Genomic DNA, 26,676 nt, shown 5'->3' on the forward strand with positions numbered 1-26,676 from the left:
AGCATAAGTACACTCATGCTTCCATAATGATGAAGGCATTTTTTTCCTTTTCCCCAAAGGGAGGCACAACTTTCAGTGTCTCCAACACATGGAATTTAGAAGGAAAGTCGGGAGAAAAAGCACCACGTAGCTGGTTCGAGCCAGCCAACCTCTGCCTCTTTCTTACATAAAGCTCTAATTCTTGGGACTATCTGGTTGATTTCTTTGTCTCTATCTTCCTCTCCCCATATGACTTGACTATTGCCATTTTCTGATGATCTGTTTACTTAGGATATAAGCTGCCTCATCATGGCTGAAGGAAAGAGACAAGAAAAGAGACAGGTGGAAAGGACATTGCATACGTGTTTCATTTTAAGACACTACCCTAGTCTTTATATATCTAACAAAAAGGATATTCATAAGCTTAAAAATATCATTGATTTTATTTTTAAAAGCTTTTTATTGAAAAAAAAGCTGGCTGCAAGAGATACAAATCTTTATGTATAGGAAGGGAATAAAAACTTTTTTTGGAAGAAAATATTTATGAAGGAAAAAGACCAGAGATACATTCATTTGGAGAGGTTATTTCTAGGCAGTGGGTTACAATTTATGTGTGTATGCTGTGTGTGTCTGTGTATATTTATTTGTGCTCTTCTGATTGCCACAACTGATTTAGCATTTATCCTGAATTAACTTTATAATTAGAAAAATAGGCGGCAATTATTTTTAATGAATTTTCTATTGGAAAGGAGCCCAAGAAGGAGGCTATAAGCTTAAACCAAAGACCAAAGAAATTGGCTGCTTGCTGAGACTGGCACCAAGGTGTGACATCTTTCCTGCAGGCAGATAGCTCTGTGGTGAAAAGCGCTGGCTGGACTGGACCTCGGCCACAGGTGAGGTCCACTGAAGGCTATCAATAAACCCTATGAGACGTATCTCTTGGGAAGGCTTCTGGCTGACGTCAATCCTCACCCTATCCTCTTTTCCCAGGACTGCTCAACGATACTCTCAACAGGCTCCAAGTACACGGGGGTCTGGAACACAGTTCATTGATTCAAAGGTTGGGAGACGCCCCAGGAAGGATCCGTCAGATCCTTTCCTGGGAATCTGGAACCTGAAATGGAGACAGACACAGGCTGGTGGTCTTTGTCGCTAGTTCACTGCCGTGCAACAGCCTGCAACAGGGTTTCTCAACCTTGGCATAGTAGACACTTTGAGCCAGACAATTCTGAATAATTCTAGTTGTCCTGTGCATTGTAGGGTGCTAGTAGCAACCCCCCAACAATTGTGACAACCAAAAATGTCTCTAGATATGGCCAAATGCCCTTACAGGGCAAAATCACCCCATCTTAGAACCACCCTCCTGGAGAGAATGTCCATAAATTCTGCCGGCCAAGGTCCTCAGGCCTGCGCTACCTCCTGAAATTCCCTTGGTGTGATTTCCCCTTTTTTCCTCTTTTGCATCCAACAGTTTCTGTGCATTCAATTGTTTATGTATTACATCTCAAAAAATAGTAAAATTATCAACACTTTCCTCATTATTTTTTCCTTTTTTTTTGGTGAGGAAGATTGGCCCTGAGTTAACATCTGTTGCCAACCTTTCTCTTTTTGCTTGAGGAAGACTGTCACTGAGCTAACATCTGTGCCAATCTTCCTCTGTTTTACGTGGAGTGCCACCGCAGTGTGGCTGGACGAGGCATGCTAGGTCTGCAACCGGGATCCAAACCTGTGAACCCTGGGCTGCCAAAGCACAGTGTGTGCACTTAACCATTATGCCACCGGGCCGGCCTCCCCACTATATTTCTGTTAAGCTAGCCAGGACTGGGTTCTGCTCCTGCCATCAAAGGGATCTTAACAAAAACACCCACATTCAAGAATCATCTTTGGTTTCTTGACATTCAAAATGGGCGAGATCATCTGTCATCCTTGAGTCCACAGTAAGTCAAATATCTGAATTCAGCTTATCTCTGATATCTGAGCAGATCTGAACACAAAGGCATGAATGAAGCAGACACCCTGGGCCCCAGGGGACACCAGAAATAGACTACGATGTGTCAGTGTCAAGATTCCTACAGAGCAAACCAAGATGGCAGAGGGATAGTCACCCAGTTGGGAGAGTAGGGAGCTTGATTATATTGTGATTGAGCGTTAGAACTAATGCCAGCACGAGAGGAAGTTGGGAAGCTAGGAGGCAGAGATGCCATCCAACACGCCCTATTCGTCCCCGGGAGGGAACTCTGCAAAGCGTTCCTTAGCGAGCCTCTGACTTACTGGCAGCAAACACTAAAGAACATGCACATGCAGACAGCATCACACACCCACACCCCACAACTGTTTGGACAGGTAAGAAATCCCATGTGCTCTGCATTACCCTCAGCAATGGAGGGCTTTTTATCCATCCCCAGGCCACCCCATCGCCAGGCAGCAAGTGGGAGCTCTGGTCCCTCACAATGTAGACAGGGACAGGACTCAGCAGCTGATGACTGGCGTTCTGTATGATGGGTGAACACACCCAACATCTGCTCGGCCTCCGTGCAAATCTCAGGCCCTCTGGCAGACGGCACCAAGTCCCCCAGCTAACTCACAATGGGAACCGCCTGCCAAAATGCCAGGTGTGAAACAGCCCCAGCTCATTAGAGTCCTGAAGCCCCCACCCAAATTTCTGGAAAAGGCCCCAGGCAAATACAGGGCTGCACAGCCTGTCTTGAGGAGGCCCGAGGAGCCTGCCTTTATTAAGATGGTCATTGGACGGTCCATGTCAATTTCACATATTCTGTCAAAACCTCCCAGATAGCAGGCACCTCGGTGTTTACACCTCACCCCAGAACAAACGCAGAGCTGCTGAAGGGAGAAATAATACACCACCCCAGGAACAATAGCAGACAACGCTTGCAAGCTGTCCGCGGCCCCCGGAGTAACTGACACGTTTGACAGAGAATGTGTGTTGGTAACGTTGCTTGATTTGTGTTTAAAGGGAAAACAGAAAGCATATTTCCAGGAGGGTTAGACATTGATAACCAAAAAGAAGGTCTTGTAAACAAAGCCACAAGGACCATGTTCCGGCAGTCGCCTCCTCACCCTCTGTCCCCACCCCACCTCCCGTTTTGATCTTCTCCCCAAGGATCTGAGTTTCCAAGGGGGAACAAGACCTCCTGACAGACAGCCGTGAGACAGAGGGAGCAGAGCTGATGAGAAATGACAGCAGCACAAAACCCTGTTAGCCTTCTGCTCAGAAGAGGTTGTATGGGGAGGAGGCAAGGCTCTTCCCCAAAGGAGGATAGGGAGACGGCAGCAAAGTGGCTCAGGCCCTTCCAGCACGTGCTCCAGAGCTGGATCCCCAGGGCGGAAACCCCAGGTTTGCTGTCTCCTACCCCGGAGAGCTAGGCCAGGTTGTTTTACTTGGCTGAGCTTCAGTTTCCTTTTAAAATAAGACTTTCCAGGGGGCTGGCCCAGTGATGTAGTGGTTAAGTTCGTGCACTCTGCTTTGGTGGCCCAGGGTTTGCTGGTTCAGATCCCGGGTGTGGACATATGCACCACTTATCAAGCCATGCTGTGGCAGGTGTCCCACATATAAAGTAGAGGAAGATGGGCACGGATGTTAGCTCAGGGCCAGTCTTCCTCAGCAAAAAGAGGAGGATTGGCGGCTGATGTTAGCTCCGGGTTAATCTTCCTCAAAAAATCAAAATATAAGACTTTCCAGGATTGTGTGGAGTAGTAGAAATATTCTATGGAAAGTAGCTAATGGAGTGACCAGCAGCAGTAGCAACAGTAGAAATAACAGTAATGAATCATTACCATACAATGAAATCATTATAATTATATAATAATACAGAACTATTATTATATAGGTTTCCACAATCCTATACATTACATAACAATTATATATTATGTAAAATATAATGATATATTATATCTAATGATGTATAACATTGGATACATAAATACATATGTATCTATGCTAGTATATTATAATTATAAATCATTAATTATGAGAATTACATATGTATTTTATATAGGTATTATTGTATATAATACATATTATTACACACATAATATACAATATGTAATGATGATTTTATCATCCCTATTATGTCATTCTTATTTCTATCTTTTCTTGCGTTCCTTGCTATATACTAAGTACCATTATAAGTGCTTTATAGGAATAACTCATCTGATCCTCAAAAGCAACTCTGGTATTGTCCCCATCCCATGGGGGACCATACTAAGCATTTATGTCCATTTTACAGATGAGAAAACTGCAGTAGAGGGTCACTTAGGAGCTTCCCCAAGGAGGCACAGCTGAGATTCTAACCCGGCGGTCTCTCGAGAGCTCACACGCGTAGCCAGTATGCAACATTGGCTCCTATAGAGAGCAAACACTCAGTGTGTCCTCTGTTACATAGTTGGTTTCAACACCGGTTGTAGTCGTGTTGCAGTGTGCTTAGACATAAACTTGCTCGTAGGTTTATGTTTATTGAGTACTTTCCACGTGCCAAGCAACTGATATGGACTTTATATGTTTTGGGTCCTTTAACTACCACCCAAAGAGGTGAATGCTGCCCAGAGAGGGGAAGAAGCATGCCCAAGATCACACAGGTGGAGGCAGGCGATGAACCAGGTAGTCTGCTCCAGAGCCCGCACCCCTCCACCATCCTGCTCGCCTGCTTTTCCTCTCTAAAACACCTCAATTAGATACTGTAGGTGAAATGCCTTGCACACAGCCTGCTACATAGGAAACGCCTGAAAACAAGCAGCTGCTGTTGTTTTTATTATAACTAAATGCGAAAAGCCCAGTAGGCAGTTTCTTCCAAGCAAATGACAGAAGTATGAATTTACGATGCCGTCTGTTCAGAGGGCAGATCTTTCACCCCTTTTAAACCTCAACAAAGCCCCTGCCTTGTTGGTCAACACTAGTTCCTGTATCCAGCTGCTCATCGGAAACCTGGGATTGCGAGTGAAGCACGCAGTTCACTGGGCCCAGCTGCCTGCAATTCTGAAGTAGATAATCTGGGGTTCAAGGTGGACCCCTGCATTGTAAATGAACTTTTCCAGATTCTGATCAATAGCAGGACTGGTGAACACCTCAACATGGAAGGTCCTCAAAGCGACTTTGAGCTGCGATTTTCCCCGAAGGCTCCCCAAAAGCTGCCCTGTGCCAGTCGGCAGTCTTGCACTCACACATCCTCTCTGCCACCGGGCACTGACAGATGGGAGCTATTATTATTTAACATTTATTAAGCGCCCACAGTGTGCCAGGAACAGGGGTGTGGGTGGTCCCAAAGAGTCTGTCCCCAGAAGGCTGTGGCCACATGGAGCGCAGGGGATGGGCCTCTCTTTCCCCCTTCAAAGCCTGCCTCCCCCTCTTCCCATCCAGCTCCAGTTTCAGCCCCACGTGTCCCCCTGGAGCAAGTGGACAAAGCTGTGGGTAAGGATGCAATCTGATGGAGACCTGTGCATCATCCTTCGTACATGTCTGGGAGCCCCAGCTCCCCAAGCTATAGTCTAGGGAGTAGGAGAGGGTGTGGATTTCACCCTACCCAAGGCCACAGGCTAAGGATGTCAAACCCCATGGTGGGATATCCCTCTCTCCTCCACAGCATTCCCTGTTTGCACCCCTCTCTGCGCAGCCCACCAAAAACCTGTGCCCCTGTTTATCAGGACTCTCCATCAAGAGTGGGAACAGAGAGTTGCAAACCTACCCATACTCCCCCAAACCTAGAGTGTCTCCATGTGAAGAAGAAAGAGCAGCAACCCAGAGATGATGCAAAAACCATGACAACAGCAATGCTGGCCGTCCACATGGAGTTCCCTCAATGAGCAAGCCTTCTCTCGGTGCTGCAGGAACCACATCTCATCAAATCCTTAGGGCTCCCTTTTGAAGTGGGTGAGACCATCACCCGCTGTCAAGTTGAGACAATGGAAGCTCAGAGAGATGAAGCGCCATATCACGCAGGGGCCAAGATGCCGACTCAGACTGGTCTGAGTGGAATGCCCAGCCCTTGGTATTATGTCATTCTGCCTGAATAACATCACGGGTGTACTGCAAAGGCCTGGGCATGGTCCTTTTTGAGCTCTTTTATGCTGGACATTGACCTTGGGAAGCAGAGCATAAGGCATATTGCTCTCATTTTCTAGATAAGCAAGCAGAGGTTCAGAGAGCAACTTGCCCAAAGTCACCAGGAGAGAGTCACGGACAGACTCAGGTTTCCCTGGTCTAAATCCTTAACTGTGCTGCCTCATGAAATGAGAAGAAATAGCTCTTCAGAGAGCTGTTTGTGAGAACACCGTGGAATGCACAGGCTGACTGCCTCCTGGGTCACCAAATCTTCCCCACCTCCAGGAGCCAATGCGGATTAGAGAGTGAAAGAAAAGGTAACAGCTGAGGGAGACCACCTTCTCCCATAGCAGTGAAGGGTCAGCCTCCACTGCGTTACTCTGAGCCAGTTGCAAGGGAGGACAGGGCAGAGCTGGCCACTGCCTCAGTGACAGAGGTCTTGCTGTCATCCTTCCCCCTCAAAAGAACAAAAACAAAAAACAAACGAAAAATACCCTGTGTCCTCTGGAACATACCAGAAACTCCGTCATCTGGGAAGGATAGAGAGCCTGTCTATAGGAAGTCACCTTCCTAGAATCGTAGAAAAACCCTTCTTGACTCTCCAAGCTACCAACAATGGTAAAGACCTCATATTGGGTGGCACGAGAGGCGTTAAGACTCTGTAGCGTTCTATCTTCAAGCAGTTGTGTTTAACTTCTGATTCTACTGCCAATGACACAGCCATCTAAGCGACCTCTAAGGACAGACTCTGGGTCTTAGTCCTCTCGATATCTCCAGAGCTTAGAAGAGAATCCAACATAGAACCCATGATCCACAAATAATTATTGAAATGAATGAACTAATTTTGCGATGCCTCTGCCTCCTACTTTTACAAGCCTGAAGAGCTCAAGCTAGAAACTGGGCATTGCAGAAGACAATGGTCCCAGTTGCCCAGGGGAAAAGACCTGTGGAGTATGGAGTTCAGTGTTTCTGGACACCTCTTAGAGTTCAGCAGTTAATCAAGTGGCCATGGTGGCTGCCTGCATGCTGGTGGGATGCATGTGTGATGGGTCTATCTTTAAACAGGAGAGAAACATAAATAGGAGTGAGTATCTCCATCATAAATCAGCTGGGGAAAGCACTTACCCATAACAACCTTTAAAAGAAAGGGAGGGGAGTCTGCTTCCCCATCAAAGGCTCAGATTGCTGTACGCTCAAGCAGCAAAGTGGAGTGTGAAAACCTCAAGTCTCTCCAGCCCTGCTTGTCCCATGCCAACGTATTATAAAAAGCATAGTTGCTGATATAGCATGCCTTTAAAATGATCAAAATGACAGATGGCTGCAGCAGAAACACATCCTTTTTATAGGACTGATATTAATCAAAAGAGATTGACAGAGTCCCTTTAATCTTTTAATTAAAAAAAAAAAGTACATTTCTATAAAACAGAACGGGGCAAATTGCTAGCATCTCCAAGAGCTTTGGAAGGATGGAAGGTCCTCATCATTTCAAACTGAATAACTGGAAGGCTTTGTTTTTTATTTATATACTTACTGAGGTATGCATTGCCAATATAAAGATAAGTGATGTGGTTGCAGGATCTGAGAAACCCAATCTCGCCCCCGTTATGGTGTTATTGGAAGTCCTTGTCAGACTGTCTTTACTTCCCTAGATCATGAAGTCCTCACCTGGAAAAGAGTTGGAATGCCCCAAACACACCCTGATGGGAGACACTACTGTAATTAATTTAGGTTGGAATACACCGAATAAAGTGGCCACATCTGCCTTTGCTACATCTGATCATGAATAGAGAAGGAATATGCACCAAATGAAAGCCAATTGCCTGGTGAATATGATTACTGGCAAGAGACAGTCAGGGTAATTAAGATCAGAAACCCACCACTTTCTTCCCTAGGGAGGGTGTGAGCAGGGTTCAGGGTAGAAAAAACATGTTTGAATGTTTTTATTAGCTTCCACTATTAGCGTCGATAATGAGAACCTGGTTTTGGCCTGCCCAACACCCTATTTTGAGAACAGGACTCATTTTTTCTCCACTCACAGCCCATATAACTTAATTGGGAACGCCCCATCCTCCAGCTCTAGTGTGGGCAACAGAGTCAAGACGATTGGTTTGGAGGTGGGCATGTCCTGAAAGATAAGCCAAGGAGACTGCTATCTGGAATCTCTGCAGAAACAGTTGGGAAAGAGACTCACTGAGATGGGTTGGGATATAAGTCTGGAGTTGCTGGGGACCACCTTGGCCGCTCCTTGGACATGGTGTGCTTGTGAATGAAGATCAAGTACAGACAACCACGGTGGACTGCCGGACAGATATGACTTGGGTTGTTAGAGCCTTGGAATTCAACTGTGCCTGACACTGGATGTTTTCTTTTTCCCCTGTAACCAATATGAATTAGATTTTTGTCACTTCCAGATAGAAGAGTCCTAAATAAACATCTATCAGATCTCTCTCTCTTTCTCCAGAATAATACAGAATAAAGATCTACTGTACATATACATACGTGCCAGATCTTTCCCAAATATCAGGATGTAAGCTTCATGTTGAAAGGGATCTTGTGTTTTTCTATTCTGCCTCATCACCAACTCCTAGTTAATAGCCTGGCATACAGTAGGTGCTCAGTAAAGAAGTGCTGCATGAAGAGCTGAACCACATTTAAAGCTCACAACCACTTTGCAAGACAGGTATCCCTGCTTTCATTTTGTCGCCGAGAGCACAGCCTTGGAGAGGTTAATTGACAAGCCCAAGGCCACACGCTTAGTAAATGCCAGAGCCAATATATCAACCTGGACCTGTTTGACTCCAAATTCTCTTTGCCACCTCCCTGACTCTTTAATTTAGTCTGCTGTTGACATGGCCTCTTTGGCAGTACAGAAAAGTCACTTAGTGACTAAGATGGAGCAGCCTCAAAGTAAATGACACCACCGGCATTTTTATCAGGCGTCCATTCTGATTTCTTTCCCAATCATCAGATACTCCAAACATGTAGATAACATTGCAGGGCAGCAATAGCAAGATCTGAAAATGGCTCTACCAGCCAGAGACCAAAACAAGTTTATTTCTTTTAAGTTCACCCAGAAAGGTGACCGAAGGGCTTGCAAATTCCCTATATATTTCTCTACCTTTCTGCAGGGGTGACTACTCTCGGTCCATTGTTAAGACCAGCACTTTGATAATTCCTGGTATCACTACATATGTATACACAAATCTCCTAACATACATTGCTAAATTCCACGATGCTGATTTCTACCTCAAAATCCAGAGTGTGAGGTTTGCTTTTATAGCATTGCTATCTATATCAGAGAAGTATTCATCAGCATTTCTCTGCTACTGTGTAGCTCGGTGAAGTTTAAGTTGGAAAACACTCGGCCTTCAGAAAGTTGACTGTCTCAGAGAGAAAGGATGGCCAACGGTGATCAGGACTCAAATCCAGGGACTTCAACATTCACCTGCTGGATTCATAGAAGGGTATGACGGAGCCCATTCCTATGTGGGGCACACAGAGAGATTCAAGGCTTGGCACTTCCATTTCTGAGATTCCTCTCGGCTCCTTTTGCTCTATGTCTTTTGACTTTTGAGAGCTGTATTTAAACAATGCCAAACCCCACAGTGCTGATGGCTTGGAGAAGACACTTAAGCTCTACCTCGATGTGTCCACCCAACAGCATGAATTTACCCAAGTTCTCTGCTCTGCTAGCAAGGACTTTCTCCTTCGCTGCCCAGTGAATGTCTGCTGATGCATTACAGCCCAACTCAAATGCCACTTTTTCCCCTTTGAAACACCTTCTTCCCTACTCTAAGAGACATCCACCTGCTCCCTCTCATTTGTTTTCCTATGCGCGCCCATGGATACACCTCAACAGTAGATTAATGGTTAAGAGGGAGGGCTCTGGTCCAACAGACCTGGTCAAAACCTCAGCTCAGTCACTGACATTCCTTGTGACCTTGGGCGAGTTACCTTTCCCTAAGTGTCAGTTTCAGCTTCTCCATATGCAAAAGGGGTGTCATAATGCATGAGTGTGATTCCTTATCTGAGAACCTTGGGGTCACCTATATTTTGAAATTCAGATTTTTTTTTTCTTTTTGGATTTTCTTTTTCAGAAAGGTAGTTCAGTGGAAACACTGATTACGTAACACCCTCAGCAGGGTCTGGGACAAAACCCTGACATCAAACACATAAATATTCCTGCAGCAAAATATATGAATATTCACACTAAGTGGGATAAAGAAAGTCTAAAAATAGCCACACATCATTTCAGGTCAAGTTTTCTTCCCAAATGAGTTTTGGTGCCAAACTCCAAAAAAATCCCCCTGATTTTCAGAGGTGTTTGGAATTTAAAATTACAGCTAAGGGAAGGTGGACCAATACTACTCAACTTTATGGTTATTGTGAGAATAAACTGAGATAATATATTAAGTATTTAGCACAGTGGCACATAGCAAATACTTAATAATTGTTACGTATCATTCTTTCCTATTGCCTTTACTGTATTATTACAGTTTTGTATTTATCTAGTGTTCTCTTCCACTAGGTGTAAACCCACAGGTCAGTGGTTATGACTATCACTTTTGTTTTCCAGGTGTCTAGAACAGTGCCTGATGTAGAATATGTATGTTGCGAATGAATAACTAAATGAACAAATGCATGGTGAGGTGGATGTGGCTCTGTTTACACTGTCTTCCATCTAGGAAAATAGTCTTCTGATCCATTATCTGTAAAACCTGAATGAGATGGGAATTATTTGTCCCAGTATGGAGAATGATCTAGCGTGTATGGTCAAACAGCATATCTTTTGGAGGAACATCTAGAGTGAGGGGTTGCAAGTCTGAACTTACAACTCAAAGTCAAGGACTCATTAGACCTAAACACTAACCAAATAGACTAACCAGTTACAAAGCCTTTGTTTTGATTATATCATTTGGCATTTTGTGGCCATGGTCCATGGCTTGACTAAGTCCTCTTGTTAGCTTCTGGACTCAAGAATGACTTTGACAATTGACTTGTCAGACCTCCTTTGTTTTCAAGTCAGACAACTCATTGATCATCCAGAGTATCGCTGGAAATTTAGAAGTAAATAAACAGGTTCAATAGGAACATGCATTGGTTCTCTTTATCCAAAGATACTAAGATGGGAATCTATACCAAGGGAAAAGGAACAATGTTTATACGATGAACTTGGTAATATTGCTCTTTTCCTCTTGTCTTCTACTCCTCAGAAACTGTCCAGGCTGATTCAGCTCAATCCTCCATAGTCACTCTGGAATTCTCTACAAGGCTAGAAGGCAAACTAACCACCTTGCTATGCATTCAATAAGTTTAGACATCAGATGATGGGTTCAGGGGATCCAGTATGGTAGATTCTGGCTTTCCTAGGGAATGGCAGATGGGGTCAGTGCTAACTATTGAATCAACTTCTAGAACAACAGACCGTGTTGAGTAACTTCACTAGATCTATGGCAAACACCTCCAGTCACTGTCCTTGCTGGATAAGGTATGCTATCTTAAAGCCTCTTACAATGTCTGGTCAACTATTTATTTTTCCTTTAACTGAGCAGACAGAAACAGGGCAATGCTTATATGAATAAAAAAAAAGTGGCACTTGAATTATAAAAAGCAAGTTCTTCTGCCATAGAATCATTGGCTTTTGAAGTTGGAAAGACCTTGAGAGGAATCTCAAACTCTAACAGAAGAACCCTGCCAAGTGGGCACTATGGCTCATTTGCACAGTCACAGGGAACTTACTACCGATGGTGGAGTACCTACTCTATTTTGCATCATTTTAATGTCTTGCTGATGACCTCATTAAGGGGTGGGTGGCACCTTAATTCCCTATAGAAAAGCCCTTGCATCTTGAAGAATTTGAAAGAAACTCACAAGGTCAAGGAATCGGTAAGCAAGCTCATCTAGTCTGCTGGGATGCAGGGCAGCTGGTATCAGAAGCAACAGCTGGAAGGTGAGTGTGTGTGTGAGTGCTACAATTTTTCTCCTTTTGAGTTACTTTTCCAGCCCTTGCAAATATGTCTGCAATGGAGTGATTTGAGTTTCTAGATGCCAATGGGTAAATAACATGGCCTGTCTCAGCAAGCCAGAAATAAAGCTAGTCTCTCCCTATCCATAGCATTTCAGTGTATGAAATGGGGGTGGGAGAGGAAGAAGATGAAGTATGTCACAGCAGCTGGTCTGGAGGCTCCCCACTGCACTGCTCTCCTGACTTATGGGTAACTAGTTACCAGAGGTGTCACGTGGGGAAACAAAATATGACCAGGCTGAGATTTGCAAGTAAAATCGCTTGTTCCTCCCCAAAATAACTGGATACGTTTCTCAAACGCTTCGCAAAAGAGGAAGAAATAGGGTCGCCTCAATTTCTCGGCTAGCCTGTGCGTCTTCTCATCTATCACTGGGGTAATACGTCCAGAGTGGCATTTCGTAATGACAGCAACATTCCAGCAAATCGATAGTTATTTAATTCCCAACAAGCTCTCGAGTCCATTAAGCCTGATTACATTCACCCATTTCAGTGGGTGCCGCTATTTTTCCTACACCGGCACTTAATCTATAACAGGAACTTATGAGAACTTTCAAAAGCAATTTCAGCATCAATCAGCATAGAGTGAAGGGCACAATTTGCTTGTAATTATTTATCGGACGGGGCGGCTGAGGGTCTGACAAAACTCCAACTGCTGACCTTCCCCCCAAGTTTCCAATAGAAGCAAAGACCTTCCGGTTTGCCACTGAGTCTGACTTCAGACTGTGCACGCCACGCTGGCCTGCCTGTGCCGGGACATGGGACAACTTCCATGCTGTGAAGGACCATTCCCCAGCCAGGAGCCTTCAAACTGAGCAGTCCCTCTATTTCTCACGTATAATATAGGTGCCTCCAAACTGAGCAATGGCCATAAATCTGGGACGACAGAATGTTTTGTTATTATTTGGAATCTCCCGAATGACTCAAATCACCAAAGTTCTTACCATTTACAGGAGGGAACGACAACATTCAGAAACACAGGAAAAGGGTGTTTGATCAGAAACCTCCCCAGAAATTTTAATTAATGAGCTAGGGTGTTGCAGAATTTTAAAATACAGTGGTGGGGAGGATCACAAAGATGAAAATGAAAGGACGTACTAAATATATTTTGTTTTCCTTTCCTGTAGAAACGAGATACAGAATTTATTACAAAGAAATGGTTGTTCTCAAACAAACAGATGAAAACCAAACAACAACAAAACCATCTGGGTTTCCTATAGTGTTCAGACTTTGTCACTAGTAGATGGGTGCTTCCCACAGAGAGCTTCAGATATACACCCAGAAGCCAACATTTGCTTAAAAAGACAAACTTATGATAAGTGAACAAAGGTCCAAAATATCTTACTGATCGACGATTCTCCCCGCACAGAGTTAATAACCTTCAAAGGAAAACCAACACACATTTCAATCCTCCGCTTTCTTGCCATCATTAAGACGTAAACAGCTGGTACAGGATTCCCAGAATAATCTCCGAACTTCATAAATTAACCATCAATGCAGTGTTCCTTTTTGCCTCAATGCCACCACTCAACCCAGGTGGGGGGAACTTTCTATAAAAATAGACAGTTCATGTGAAGGAGAACATACGAATTAATGCATATTTCACACTCCTTCTATTTCCTGGGTCAAAGCTCTTAACCAAGTCACCTCGTGATAAGTTACTTTGCCTCATGATCAGCTCTGGGACACTGAGTCCCTCAGAAAGCTGGGAAGGAGAGCAAATCCTTTGCCCCTTGGTCAACCTCCTGAAGCAAAAGCATGAATGTTAAACAGCAGCCAGATCAATACAAGCAAATATAGCTCAACTACACCATTTATTCAGCCATGAGAGATGTCAATAGCCAGATTAGGGTGATCCATCTTTTTGATTTCCTACTGTCTTCCCACTGACTACACGAGGGCTTTTTCCTGTATTAAAAGTGTTTGCTTTCTCAACCATAAAAATTCCAATTATTACTGTGAGCGCTCTGGAGTTAAGTTGCTTGCTGGCAGTGGCCTTGAATTACCTGGATCAGTCCGGGGAAGTAGGGGGCTGCTGGAACAATCATAGGCACGCCATAGGGATGCAGGAGGACTCCTTGAGAAGGCAACATGCTTTACGTGAAGGTATTATTCCCTCTGAAGTTCAACACATCAATGGAGTTAGGGGAAAATCTATAGACCCAAGTTCTTCGGAACTACCAAGCGGAGAGCCAAACCGCTTCTGTCAGGAGCCAAGCGCTCATCAACGCGGAGAGGGGAAAGAGAAAATCCGCATCAGCAACTCTTAATGTGAAAGTTTTCTTCCCAGACGACAAACAGACACAGCAGCTGCAGAGTCGAAGCTACCAAAATGGAAGGTGCTATTTTGGGAACGGCTTGCCTAACACGACTAACCAAATACTCTTTATTAATTTAGTTCTGAGAGAGAGTGAGAGAGACCAAGAGACTGAGAGAGAGGTGGTCAGGCTGTGAGATTTGGGCTTTTCCTGATGAATTTGGGCAAAAGGCAAGGGATAAAGTCTGCGTGGGATTTTTAGAGAGACAAAATGGAGAAACGTAAAGTGATACGATTATCAGTTGCCACTTAAAACTTAAGTAGGTTAATGTGGGCAGCCTTTGGTACTGATCGAAAAGAAACTAAGACAGTCTAGTTTGTCAGTCTCTCTTTCTCTGGTTTTAATTTTAAAAGGGCAATTTGTGCAAATAATATATAATAATTATAGTATATATATAATAACACTATCAGGTAACATTTGCAGTGTGCGCTATGCGCAGAGAATGAGCTAAATTATTTACACACGTTATGCAATTTCCTTCTCACAACTCTCCGAAGTAGGTGCTATTGTCTGTTCTACGTAACAAAAGCAAAAGGAGGCTGACACCCGTTAACTGTTTGCTTGGTCACACTCTTGCAAGAAGCAATGCCAGGCTACAAGAACAGTTCCTAGCCAGGCCACTGTACTCCTTACACCATTTCGTTCTGCAATAGAAATTCACATGACATTTTACAAAACATTCTTTGTCTTTGTGCTTTCAATTGTCATATATTAATATGGAATATAGCAATAAGAGATGGCTCCTTGTTCCCAAAGTTTAAAGGCATATCTAACGTGCACCAAAACTACGGGTGAGGAATACATTTGAGCCAATACAGTTAGGTGTCGCTTAACAACATTCTGCATATACGGTGGTGGTCCCCTAAGATTAGACCATGCAGCCTAGGTGTGTAGCTGGCTCTAGCATCCAGGTTTGTGTAAGCACACTCTATGATGTTCACACAACGAAATCGCCTAACGATGCATTTCTCAAAACGTGGCCCTGTCACTAATTGACACATGATGGATTTGAAATTGTTCTGATCTTTGAAAATACCCAAGTGATTTCCTGGGATACGTTACATGGTAATAGACAAACTCCTATGGGATTACAGGAATTGGAATTATAGTGACTCGGGTGTTCCACTTACTAGATGTGTGATGTTGCACAAGTTGCTTCATCCCTGAACCTCAGTTTCTTCATATGGAAAACAGAGATAATAATAGACCCTAGCTCAGAGGGTGTGTGACAAAGAAAGTCCCTGGCACCACATCCTACGTGTACAATACAAGAGGCTATCAGCCAATCTTAGTGTGAGTTTCCTGTTCTTCTACTGATGGTTGGTATAGACACATCTTTGGCTTCAGATTGAAGGCACAGATAACATTCAAATTGTGACTTTTCTAATCTTCAAACCGGGAAAACGTGTGGGTGTGTTTAGAGTTCCACAATTTTGAGAGCAAGGATGTGAAACTGATGGAGTGAGTCGACTCAATTTATGCTCAAGGTCCAGGGATCATTGAAAATCACCTTCGAACCAAACATGCGCTTGTCACATTCCACCTCCAAGCCTGAACAGGACACAGGATATGGATTTTGTGGAAACTGGGAGAGCTTCAGACACCGCAAAACATATTCAACTATTGGCTTTTTCTAAATCCAAATGTCAATTCCTCCACTTTTAGATAGCCAAGGTGTTTTTACACTACACTAATTTTAGTTGCTTGATTTAGCTGCATAATTACATTTCTAGATAACGACAGTGGACAACGTTTGGCAGAGAATTCAATTATTGAAGGCTGAATTTTGGCCATCTTGACAAGGTTTCTCTGTAGTAATTGATTCTCATGTATCAAAGTGGCCACATTGTTACAATTCGGAAAGCTCCAGTAACAGCTGGAAGTTGACCCTGGTTACTTAACAGCCTGATACTGTTTCTAACTTTAGCTTTTGACTATGTCTTTCAACACCCAGCTTCTGAGAAGTTACCAGGAAGGACAGTGGCATTGCTATGAGACAGCTTCCTGGGAGGGGAGAGCTGTTCCTCACGTTGGTAAGGCCTGGGTCAGGTGGAATTATGTCTCTTTGGTGGTATAAAGTGGAAAGATCATTGGACCAGGAGGCAGAAAGTTTAATTCAGTCACGAAGGCCAGAAACGTGTACACATTTGGACTCTGAGTTTCCTAAACACAGAATACAGGTAAAAACACTCACTTAGTCTTCACCACGAATGCTCTAATGAGCAAAATTATGGGAGTGCTTTGGAAAATGTACAGGTATATGAATACAAAGGATCATTATACTTATTACTTACTATACATTGTGTAATATATAGTACTATATATTACTATTTATTATTATATATTATTATATATTGTTTTTATTAAAGAACTTGATTTCTGTTGGAGAGAAATGAGGCCTATGTCACATACAGGACATAGAGATATATAACTGCATCCTTTTCAGAGGATATTTTCTCATTTCTTTTCTTTTCATTTTTTGGTGAGGAAGATTGTTGCTGAGCTAACAACTTTGCCAATCTTCCTCTACTTTTTGTGTGTGTGATGTCACCACAGCATGGCTTACTGAGCAGCATGTAGGTCTACGCCCAGAATCCGAACCCATGAACCCTGAGTGGCCAAAGTGGAGTGTGTGAACTTAACCACTACACCACCGGGCCAGCCCCTCATTTCTTTTTAAGAACTCCATGACACAAAAGTTTTTGCTGTTCCTGAGTAATGAATATCCTTTTTCCTCTCTCTCTGAACACAAGGGCTAATTGTTTTTGACCCTTTTCACTTTGACTGCCAGGAAGCTCAGATCCCAATAAGAGCTTCAACTCTGTCCATTTTATTGGCCTTTACTGCCTGTGTTGTCATCCTCCTGTCCTCACCACCTCCAGTCCTAACTACTGTTACTCATATTTTCTCTAATTCTGATTTTATATTTATATATCATGGTCATGTATGATTCTAGTAGTCACAGTTTTCAAACTGTATGAATTGAATGTATCCTTATTCCAAACTCACCCCAGAAGCTTTATGAAATAGTAAAACATAAAAAAATGAATAACAACCATTACACAGAACCTCTTTTACCTACCATGGGTTCTGTTTTTCCTAAACGAGAAGCACCTGGTATTACTAGACAGTGATTCTTTTTTCTTGGATCTATTTCCTCCACCACATTCAGTGTATCTCTTCTCCCCAGTGGCCGGTGCATGCGGCTCATGGTAAACGATTGGCTCCCCAACGTCTAGTGTGTGAGATTAAGCTCATGGTATTTTGCAAGAACTTAAAAATCACAGAATAAAAGAAGAAGGTAAAGAACAGGGAGATAGTTCCGGCAGTGGCCAGGAAATATAAGTAGGTCTCCTAAATGGATGGAATTCACATGAAGGGCCATGCTTCCTTATCACTCTGGCCATCACAGGCAGGGGATGGCAAAACTTTTTTCTGTAAATGGACAGATGATAAGTAGTTTAGGTGTGGACTTCATGGTCTCTGTTACAGCTATTCAAAACTCTGCCATCTTTTGCATGGAAGCATTTACAATATGTAAACGAACGCTGAAATTTGAATTTCCTATCATTTTCAAGTGTCACGAAATAGTCTTCTTTTGATTTTTTTCAACCATTTCAAAGTGTGAAAACCATTCTTAGCTCGAGGGTCATACAAAAACAGGCAACAGGCCAGGTTTGGCTCACAGGCCCTGGTTTGCTGACCCTTAATATAGAGCATAAATTTTATGCAAACCTCTGTAAGTCAGACTTCAATACAACGGCAAATACACACTCCTTTTCTGTTCCCTCTACCCCGCCACTTGCCTCTTGTCTTTCCTGTCACCCCCCTGCTGCCAAATGTGTCGATCTTCCCTGTGTTAGGGATTTCCATCAAGAGATCTTTTTTCTTAGCCAGCCTTTGAGAGTTCAGTCTCATCTATCCTTCCTAAAAAAATTCTCCCATCTTTCTCCCCCTTCCATGACGAGATTCCCTTCTTCGTTATTGACTTCTCTTTTCATTTCCTAGGGTAAAATGGTTCCTCTCCTGCTGTCAGATACTGCATTTCTCTCTCAAGATCCTAAGAGCTAACATGAGGATTACTCTGCCCACCACCAGCCCTTCTGAGTGGCAGCCACCCAAAGTTGCACCGCCCATGTAAGAGAAGGAAAGAAGACAGAAATACAACGGTTGGCTAGAGGTTGGGAGAGGGGAGCATTCAGAAAAGAACAATCTCTGTCTTATGGATTCTGTGGACTAATAGAGCCAACTGCAGCCTCATGGACCATGTCCAGTCCATAGACGCGAGGGCGGAGGAGGATTTGTCTGCACTGGGTAAAAGAGAACTAGTATTTTTAAATGGGAGCATCTCATGTAAAATTTGGATCTGCAATATCTCTTGAAAGATTGGAAGATCTAAAGATTTGGGGCCAGATTTCCTTGAAGCAATAATCACTGAAGGATGGGCTTCCTCCACAGACAACAAGCTCTCCATGAAATGCTCTCCACCATTCTTCACCTGCTTCTTGAAAAGAAGCCCACTGTCAGTTGCCACTTCTTGGCCATTAAAACAAAACAAAGCAAAAAGCATAAAAAGAGTGTTTCTCTGACAATATTAATTATACTCCTTTTGGATGTTAACAGTAGTTATCTCTTAATCTGGATTTATGCCGATTATTTAATGACTCATACCACCCCATATCCAGGCCAAGCTGGGGAACAGAAAATTTCCTACAGTATTCAAGGCCCTTCATCATCTTCCTCAGCTTTACTTTTCCCAATTCGTCCTCCAACACACATTGTTCTGCCTTCTACAAATCACTCATTTCTGCAAACCGCACTGGCAAGTCGCCTTTGCCAAACACTTTTATGAATCCAAGACTCCGTGAAAACTTGCCTGCTATGCAGAACTACCCTCTCCTCCTTCCTTCTATCCTTCCTTCCTTCCTTCTAAGTCAACGCTACCGGCCTAGGTCAAATGGCACATTTTCAGCAAAGCCTTCCCCGCTACCCCATGCAGAACTAACAGCACCATCATCTCTATTCTGGAATCATTTTAGAATTGTATACTAATTCTTTTAAGTGTGATTGGTCCTTGTAGAAGGTAGATTGGCTCAAGAAAAGAAGCATGCCATTCATTCTTCTTCACCCAATGACTAAAATGGTGACTAGACAAACAAAGCTTCCCAAAATGCTTCCGGAGAGTATGTGACCGAACGAATGTTTCGGAAATGTGCAGGTGATGCTGAAAGGTCATAAGGGGTCTCCAGACCACTGAGAGCTACAGCTCTCCAAGGTCATCTCAGGTGACCTGAGGGCATCTCGGCACAGTAGAAAAGCACGAGTTTGTTTCACAGTTGGAGAGGCTGGGTTGGGATCTTGGCTCTGCCACCCTTTTCAACATTTGATCTAGGATGAGCTACTCGGCCCTGAGCCCCTGTCTCCTCAGGGCTAAAATGGGACAGCACCTGTAGCTGCTGCCATGAAATGACAGGCTGTATATGGGCGTTCCTGGGGCTTGGAAGGTGTTCAAAAAGTGCTAGTATTTTTAATTTTTTTTCAGAATGCCTTCAATGAGCCTCTGTCAAATTATTTTCCAATCATCCTTATCCTCGTGTCAAGTCACCATCCCCAACACCCCCCCAATACCTACCACCGATGTCACTGTTGGGGCCTTCAGTCCTTCTGTTCCCCTCACATGACGGCTTGCATGAACACCCCATTCTTCAATAAGTAGCCGCATGCTGGGTCCTCCAGGCAGCCTCCCACCTTCTCCAGCACTCAGGACCTACTTATCTAAGCCCCTGGGAGACCAGCAGTGATTTGCCCCAGGGTGGTAAAGAGCAGGGTGGTAATCACTTTCAAGTATGCTTCCATTTTATCTCCTCCACCTCCTCCTCAATCATCTTGTTTTCCTGTCTTTCTCATAAGATGGGCATAGAGCAGATGCTCAGCAGGCACTTGAGAGTCACCTGTGGTATCTATGGGATGAGATGGCGGCTCAGAGAGGTTAAGTGACTTGTCTGAGGTTAAACAGCAAAATGCGTGCTTCAGGAGTTACCAAGAGCCAGTTTTCTCTTCTCCGGGTCCCTAATGTCTGCTAGATCATCATGAATGACCACCCTAGGACAATAACCTGAACCAAAATTGATAAACTCTGCTCACCACAGACATGCATTTAAACCCAATCCCAAGCAGGTGAGAACACAGCAAGGAAGGATCTGCCCAGCACGGACCTCAAAGAGAAATTTCCTGAGATGCTACATAATGCTAATGGTCCTGATGCTGAGGACGGACAGGAGAGTTCCCCTAGAAGAGGGAAGGCTGGAAGCATCAAGGCGATTACCAAGGAGGCAAGATGTTCCACAGGAAAAGCTTCCATAGACTGTGGGTAGGTTGTACTGGGCCATTGACCAGATACTCCCCACATTATAGCCACCTCATTTATAACCTTAGCAGAGGACTAGTCCAAACAGGAAAGTCACATCCTGGGGAGAGCGGCCACATCCCCAACCCCTCTTATGGGCTGGTTTCAGTTAATATGCGTAAGCGAGTCGATGCACAGAAAGTCCTTACAAGAATGACAAGTACCTAGTAAGCATTAGTTCTCACTGTGGCATCAATGTTCTCTCCTTGCCTGACAACTTCATCAATTGATAGCTGTGTGTTCTTGTGCAAATTACTTAACTTCTCTGTGCCTCAGATTATCAGCGAAATAAGATTATAATTAGTAACCATACCTCATGGGGTGGTCGAGAGATTTAAACAATAATATGCAGGCATGTTTAGCTGAAGCTCAGAGCAGACACTCAGTAAACGAGTGATGGTACTTGTCATGGGGACAACAGCTGGTTTGGAGGATCAGAGTGACTTAAATCAGACCTCCCCTAAGCCAGGAGTATCAAGCCTTTTCCTTCCTTCAGCTACTGATTGGTTAAATAAAACAGTGCTTACAAACGCGACCTGTGATGTGCCCTTTTGTGTAAGAGCTTATGTCTTTCTTCCATGTTCCAAACCAAAACTTAAGACAGAGAGGTTAACAGGGACGTCTGCATGGCTTTTGTACCTGGAAGATGTAGTTTTGAAAACAAAATAAGAGAGTTTCAAATTCCACTGGGCATTTAAAGGGATGATGAAGGTAATGCCTTTGAAACCAGAGTAACCCAAAGAACCCGGGACACTGCCTCACCCTACCCAGTGGTATCGATCGCCCCCCGCCCCCCAAAATGGTTGTGAAGATGCACAAAGAAAATTCCAGTAGGTCTAGTAAGTGAGGAGGCTGCTGATTATCATTAGAAACCGGAACCCCCAGTGGTAGAGGCAGCACCACACCGAGCTCCTCTTGGTTCATTAAGCGCTTCTTGACCTGACTCTCCTCTGAAAGCCAGACTGACTGGCTGAATGAGCAAATCTAAGAATATCAACCCTGCACCTCGTCTCTGCTGAGATCAACAATGCTTCAGGAACCGACCCCTGACCTGTCTGGGGATGAATGGCAACTGAGTTTGAGAATTTGTTGACCTTGTTTGAAGCAAACAAATACTCCCTGGGGCCTCTCAGAATGGGGGATGAATAATCAGCTGCCCCCTGGATTTTGTTTGTGCCCTCCCTGTCTTCTGCCTTCTGTGCTGCAGGTCCCTGCAGGAGCTGGGTACAGAGACCACTCCAGGTGGCACAGGTCTCCAGGTCTCACAACTGGGCCTTTGTGCCAAAACCCCATGCACACCGTCGATTCCCTGTGAACTAGCTGAACCACCTGAGCTCTACGAGCATCCTTTTCCCCTTAGAGACTAAGCACCTGGACTAGCATCTCCCAAAGCACTCTCTGCACAGTAGAAGCCTTGTGAGATGCTTCATTGTAAAAAGAGTCCCATGGCCAAAGAAGTGAGAGAAATTCAGCTTGTTCTCTCTCCCTGTTTAGGATTCATGATGCCTATTAGCATAGAAAAGCACTTGAGAAGTCCTACAAGGGGAAAAAAAAGAAATCTGTTTGACTTTGTTTGATCAGACTTTCCCAAACTTATTTGATGACTGACTATCCATCCACCCATCCACCCATCCGTTCATCCATCCACCCATCCACCCATCCACCCATCTATCCATCCATCCATTCATCCATCCATCCACCCATCCACCCATCCATCCATCCATCCATCCACCCATCCACCCATCCACCCATCCATCCACCCATCCACCCATCCATCCACCCATCCACCCATCCACCCATCCATCCACCCATCCACCCATCCATCCACCCATCCATCCATCCATCCATCCACCCATCCACCCATCCACCCATCCATCCACCCATCCACCCATCCACCCATCCATCCATCCATCCATCCACCCATCCATCCATCCATTCATCCACCCATCCATCCATCCATCCATTCATCCATCCATCCATCCATCCATTCATCCATCCATCCATCCATCCACCCATCCACCCATCCATCCATCCATCCACCCATCCATCCATCCATCCATCCATCCACCCATCCGTTCATCCATCCACCCATCCACCCATCCACCCATCTATCCATCCATCCATTCATCCATCCATCTATCCATCCACCCATCCACCCATCCATCCATCCATCCATCCACCCACCCATCCATCCATCCATTCATCCACCCATCCATCCATCCATCCATCTATCCATATACTATTTGAATACTGGCTATCGAGAATCAATCACGTGTCAGTCCCTGGGCAAAGTTCTTTGCTCCTTGTTCCTTGTCTCCTTGCCCTGCTCTTCCTCCTCCTTCATCAGCATCTTTGTCAGCATCAGAAGCGTCATCACAGTCACTACCATTTATTCAATGCTTACTTGTGCCAAGCCCTGCACTAATTTCATCACCTGTGTTAACACAGTTTATCCTCTCTACATCCCTATGAAGTAGATTCCGTTACATGTGTTACATTACAAACAAGAAAATGGACAAATGAGTTGGCCAAGAAAACATAGCTAGTAAATGACAGAGCCGTTCCTTGATTGGGGGCTGCAGAGCCCAGGTTGCTAACTCCTATGAGAAGTCCTTGTTTAGCAGGTGACAATCATTAACATACTCTGAGAGATGCTGGCCAGGAGTAAATTCAAGACGAGTGGCCTCCTTATCTCCTTTACGCTCAACCCCTAACTCAGTTTCAACTACTGCCATGAGAGATGAAGGAAGACAAAACGAAGTGGTAACGACAGCTGGAGGAGACTTCAAGGTCGAGAGAAGGGCTGGCCTCCGCCCTCCACCCCGCTGAGTCAGCAGGAAGTGGGGAAATACTTCCCCAGCAAGAGGAGGTCCAAGTCTCCTTGAAATGGGCTGGTCACATGGGAACACCAGGAAAGAGTAAAAATGGGAGCCGCAAAAAGAGGAGGCTGGTGACCCAGGAGAAGGACCGGTAAGAGATCATCCTGTGAGCTTTCTTTGTGATCCTGAAGTACCACCTCAACCTTCAGTGCTCTCTTGTCCTTGGCTTCTTCTTATATTAATGCCTCTTCTGGGGGTGAAGTGGTGGTTCTTAACTCTTATTTTTGTTGCATGCCACACTGAGAATTTTGCCCTTATCTGAAAACACGGCATATAACTCACAAAATTTTCCATATCATTGCAGGGAGTTGACGGCCCTTCTGAAATCCACCTGTGGACCCATAAGGGGACTCTGAATCTCCATCAGATTTTAAAGTGTATAGTTAATATGTGCTGTGTTTTTTTTTTTTTTATAAAGAAAAGGGATGAAAAGAGTCAGAATCCCTTGATTCAGGCTCCCAGGCACAGTTCTGATGACTGTTCCCAGATGGAATCACCCTGACGTGCTCACCGGCACGTGACTTTGAGGACGGGTACCTGCCACTCAAAGGAATCTTGCCACAGCTTGGCAGGTGTGAGTTTTACAAGAAGGCAAGAAGGTCAAATAATTTGCGGACGTGCTAAGACATTCCATGTTGTCAAACGAGCCAGACACTAAGAAATCCAAATGCATCATTAGCCCTCTTAACCAATAATGAGCAATCCAAAGATAGGGCCTTCCTTTTCTGTGCTGAAGCTTTCCCCTCCAGCTTCCAGCAAGAGAACACACTATCAAACCAATGAGCGAGTGTTAGCCACGGTAGGACACCCATCAAACCCCATGCTGGCGGAGAATGGAGGTAGGAAATCTATACTTGTGTTTTCACAGACCCCGCAGTCTGGTCTTGCAGACGAGACAGAGATAGGAGAGACCCAGAGTGGGGCTGTGCCAGGCTGTGCAGCTGAGCATCTGAGACCACGAGCCAAGGGGCTGACCACCACGAATGGTTTCTCCACGATGTCATGGGCAGGCAGCTGGTAGCAACAGAGAGCCTCTGACAGCTGGGCTTTTCAACTTCCCAGATTAGCAGTGTCCTTCTGGGACACTCTGAGGACATCAAAAGAGGAACCACCCTGAGTGACCTCATTTCCTTTCTGATCCTTACATTACAATCTATTTTTAAATATTTTTCAGCAAACCATATATACCATTTACTATTTGCCAGACACCTTCTAACTCCTTTATGTATTAACACATTTAATCTTCATAACAACTATAAGTCCTGCAATAATCCTTGTGTTACTGATAGGGAACCTGATTCACAGAGAGGTTAAGTAACTTGCCCAAGATCACACAGCTTGTGAGTGGTGACTCTGGTTCCAGAGTTAGGTTTGTATTCCACTGCTACACTCCCTCCAGGAGAGACATATTTTTAAAAAGTATTTTTTTCCTGGTCTCTAATCAACTAATAAAAATCAAACTTGTATTTTTTATTATAATAACAATGTAGTATGTCAGCTAAGAACTCAGATTCTGGAAACCGCTAAGCTTAGGTTCAGATCTGACTTCGACAATTCCTGGCTCTGTTGCTCTGGGCAAGTTACTTAACCTCTCTGAATACAATTCATTCTCTTATAAATTCGGGGGCAATAATACTTTCCTTATAGGGTTGTTGTGGAGAACACTCTAAATAATGTAGCAATGCATTTGAAACATGCCTCGGGCTTGAGTCCACTTTTATGCAGGTGAGCTTTATTCATGGTGGTTATATTGTAGCATGACCATCTCGATTTACACGAATGCTGGGCGTTTAAGTGACTACTTACTTACCACTGGTTGACCCCAAACATTCCAATTTCATGAATCAATAAATCCCCATATTTGCTTAAGCTAGTTTGAGTCAGTTTTCTTTCTCTTGCAACTAATAGATTCCAGATGAATTCAATAGCGTGATAAGAATGGCAGATACACACACACACACAGATGCACAAAAGGAAGTCATAGGAAATACCTTTTGCTTATTTTTTTAACAGATGCTTTTATAGAACTTTCTAAGTGCCAACACCATTCTAAGTACTTCAAAGGCACTAACTCATTGAGTCTTTTAACAATGTCTTTGGTACGGGTACTCGTAATAGCCCCATTCTACAGATGAGAAAGCGTAACTCAGAAAGTTGACATCATTCGTGGCTAGTGAAGTGAAAAGGCTGGTAGCCAGAGACACGCCTGTCTGATTAGAAATCCTATTTCCTTTCCTCTGCATGCTTTGCATTACCAAGGATGTTGATGCATTTGCTAAGTAAGGAATCTTGGAAATCTACTAAGGGGTTGGCACCGACACTTAGGTGCCCACATCACAAACCTTGCCTCTAGGCTGAGACCCCTTCTATGTGAGTCCTAGGAAAAACTGAGTGGGTGGCAGACAAGAATTCCAAAATATCCTTCCAGAGAAATCCCACTGCTACAGAGCCAGGACAACACAGATTGCACAATCTCGCAACTATATTCAGATCCAGACAGAGAAACACTGACCTGAAATCAACCCACCGCAGTCCTCTTCTTTTTAAGTACCGTTTGGCAGAGAGAGCTATTGGTCCCTTCGACAAATGCTTATAAACTTATTGGGCGGGTTGGTTCTTAGGTGCTCGTTTTTCTGCACACCCACCTCTCGCAGAGCTGAACTCAACAAGTCAGCATTCCATAAAATATTGACTGTGTTCGTTTGCATCTCCCGCAACAATACTGAATACAGCTCAGCAAGAAAATTCACAGATTCCGGAGTGGCCATTTGTTTGGGGATTACCACCCAGACCTCACTTCCTTGGAGACTCTGTAGCTGGCCTCAAAGATGAATGCTCCTTTTAGGACCAAAATAGAACAAAGGGACAAAAGGGAACTGAAGGATTTAAAATTAGGATAAAAAAAGAAAAAAGAAAAACCAAAAAATCTTGGCACTGGAGTGGCCTTCCTTAACCGCTTAAAACTTACCAATGATGCCCAACTTTTAGTGTGGTTTATCCCCATATGTTCCCACACT

At 44.1% G+C, this 26,676-nt stretch overlaps 1 protein-coding gene and 1 long non-coding RNA gene across 46 annotated transcripts in view; one reads left to right on the forward strand and one right to left on the reverse strand.

Moving 5' to 3' along the window:
* RBFOX1 (RNA binding fox-1 homolog 1) overlaps positions 1-26,676 on the reverse strand; it is a 1,973,933-nt gene that overhangs the window by 321,247 nt on the left and 1,626,010 nt on the right. For 7 of the 45 annotated variants that reach the window (XM_070231095.1, XM_070231086.1, XM_070231093.1 and 4 more), the window contains exon 1: positions 14,063-14,411. The exons of 37 other annotated variants lie outside the window; for them this stretch is intronic. In XM_070231095.1, the coding sequence (XP_070087196.1) occupies positions 14,063-14,149 (87 nt within the window). In that variant the 5' untranslated portion in view covers positions 14,150-14,411. Of the gene's footprint in view, positions 1-14,062; positions 14,587-26,676 lie in introns of those variants that run through there. One more of the 45 variants, XM_001502564.6, reaches the window with a different exon arrangement.
* On the forward strand, positions 11,668-21,315 carry LOC138917033 (uncharacterized). Its single transcript, XR_011424369.1, has 2 exons — positions 11,668-11,984; positions 18,383-21,315. It is a non-coding gene; the product is annotated as an uncharacterized lncRNA (long non-coding RNA).

The sequence above is a fragment of the Equus caballus genome, chromosome 13 (assembly GCF_041296265.1).
Source record: "Equus caballus isolate H_3958 breed thoroughbred chromosome 13, TB-T2T, whole genome shotgun sequence".
Taxonomy (NCBI): domain Eukaryota; kingdom Metazoa; phylum Chordata; class Mammalia; order Perissodactyla; family Equidae; genus Equus; species Equus caballus.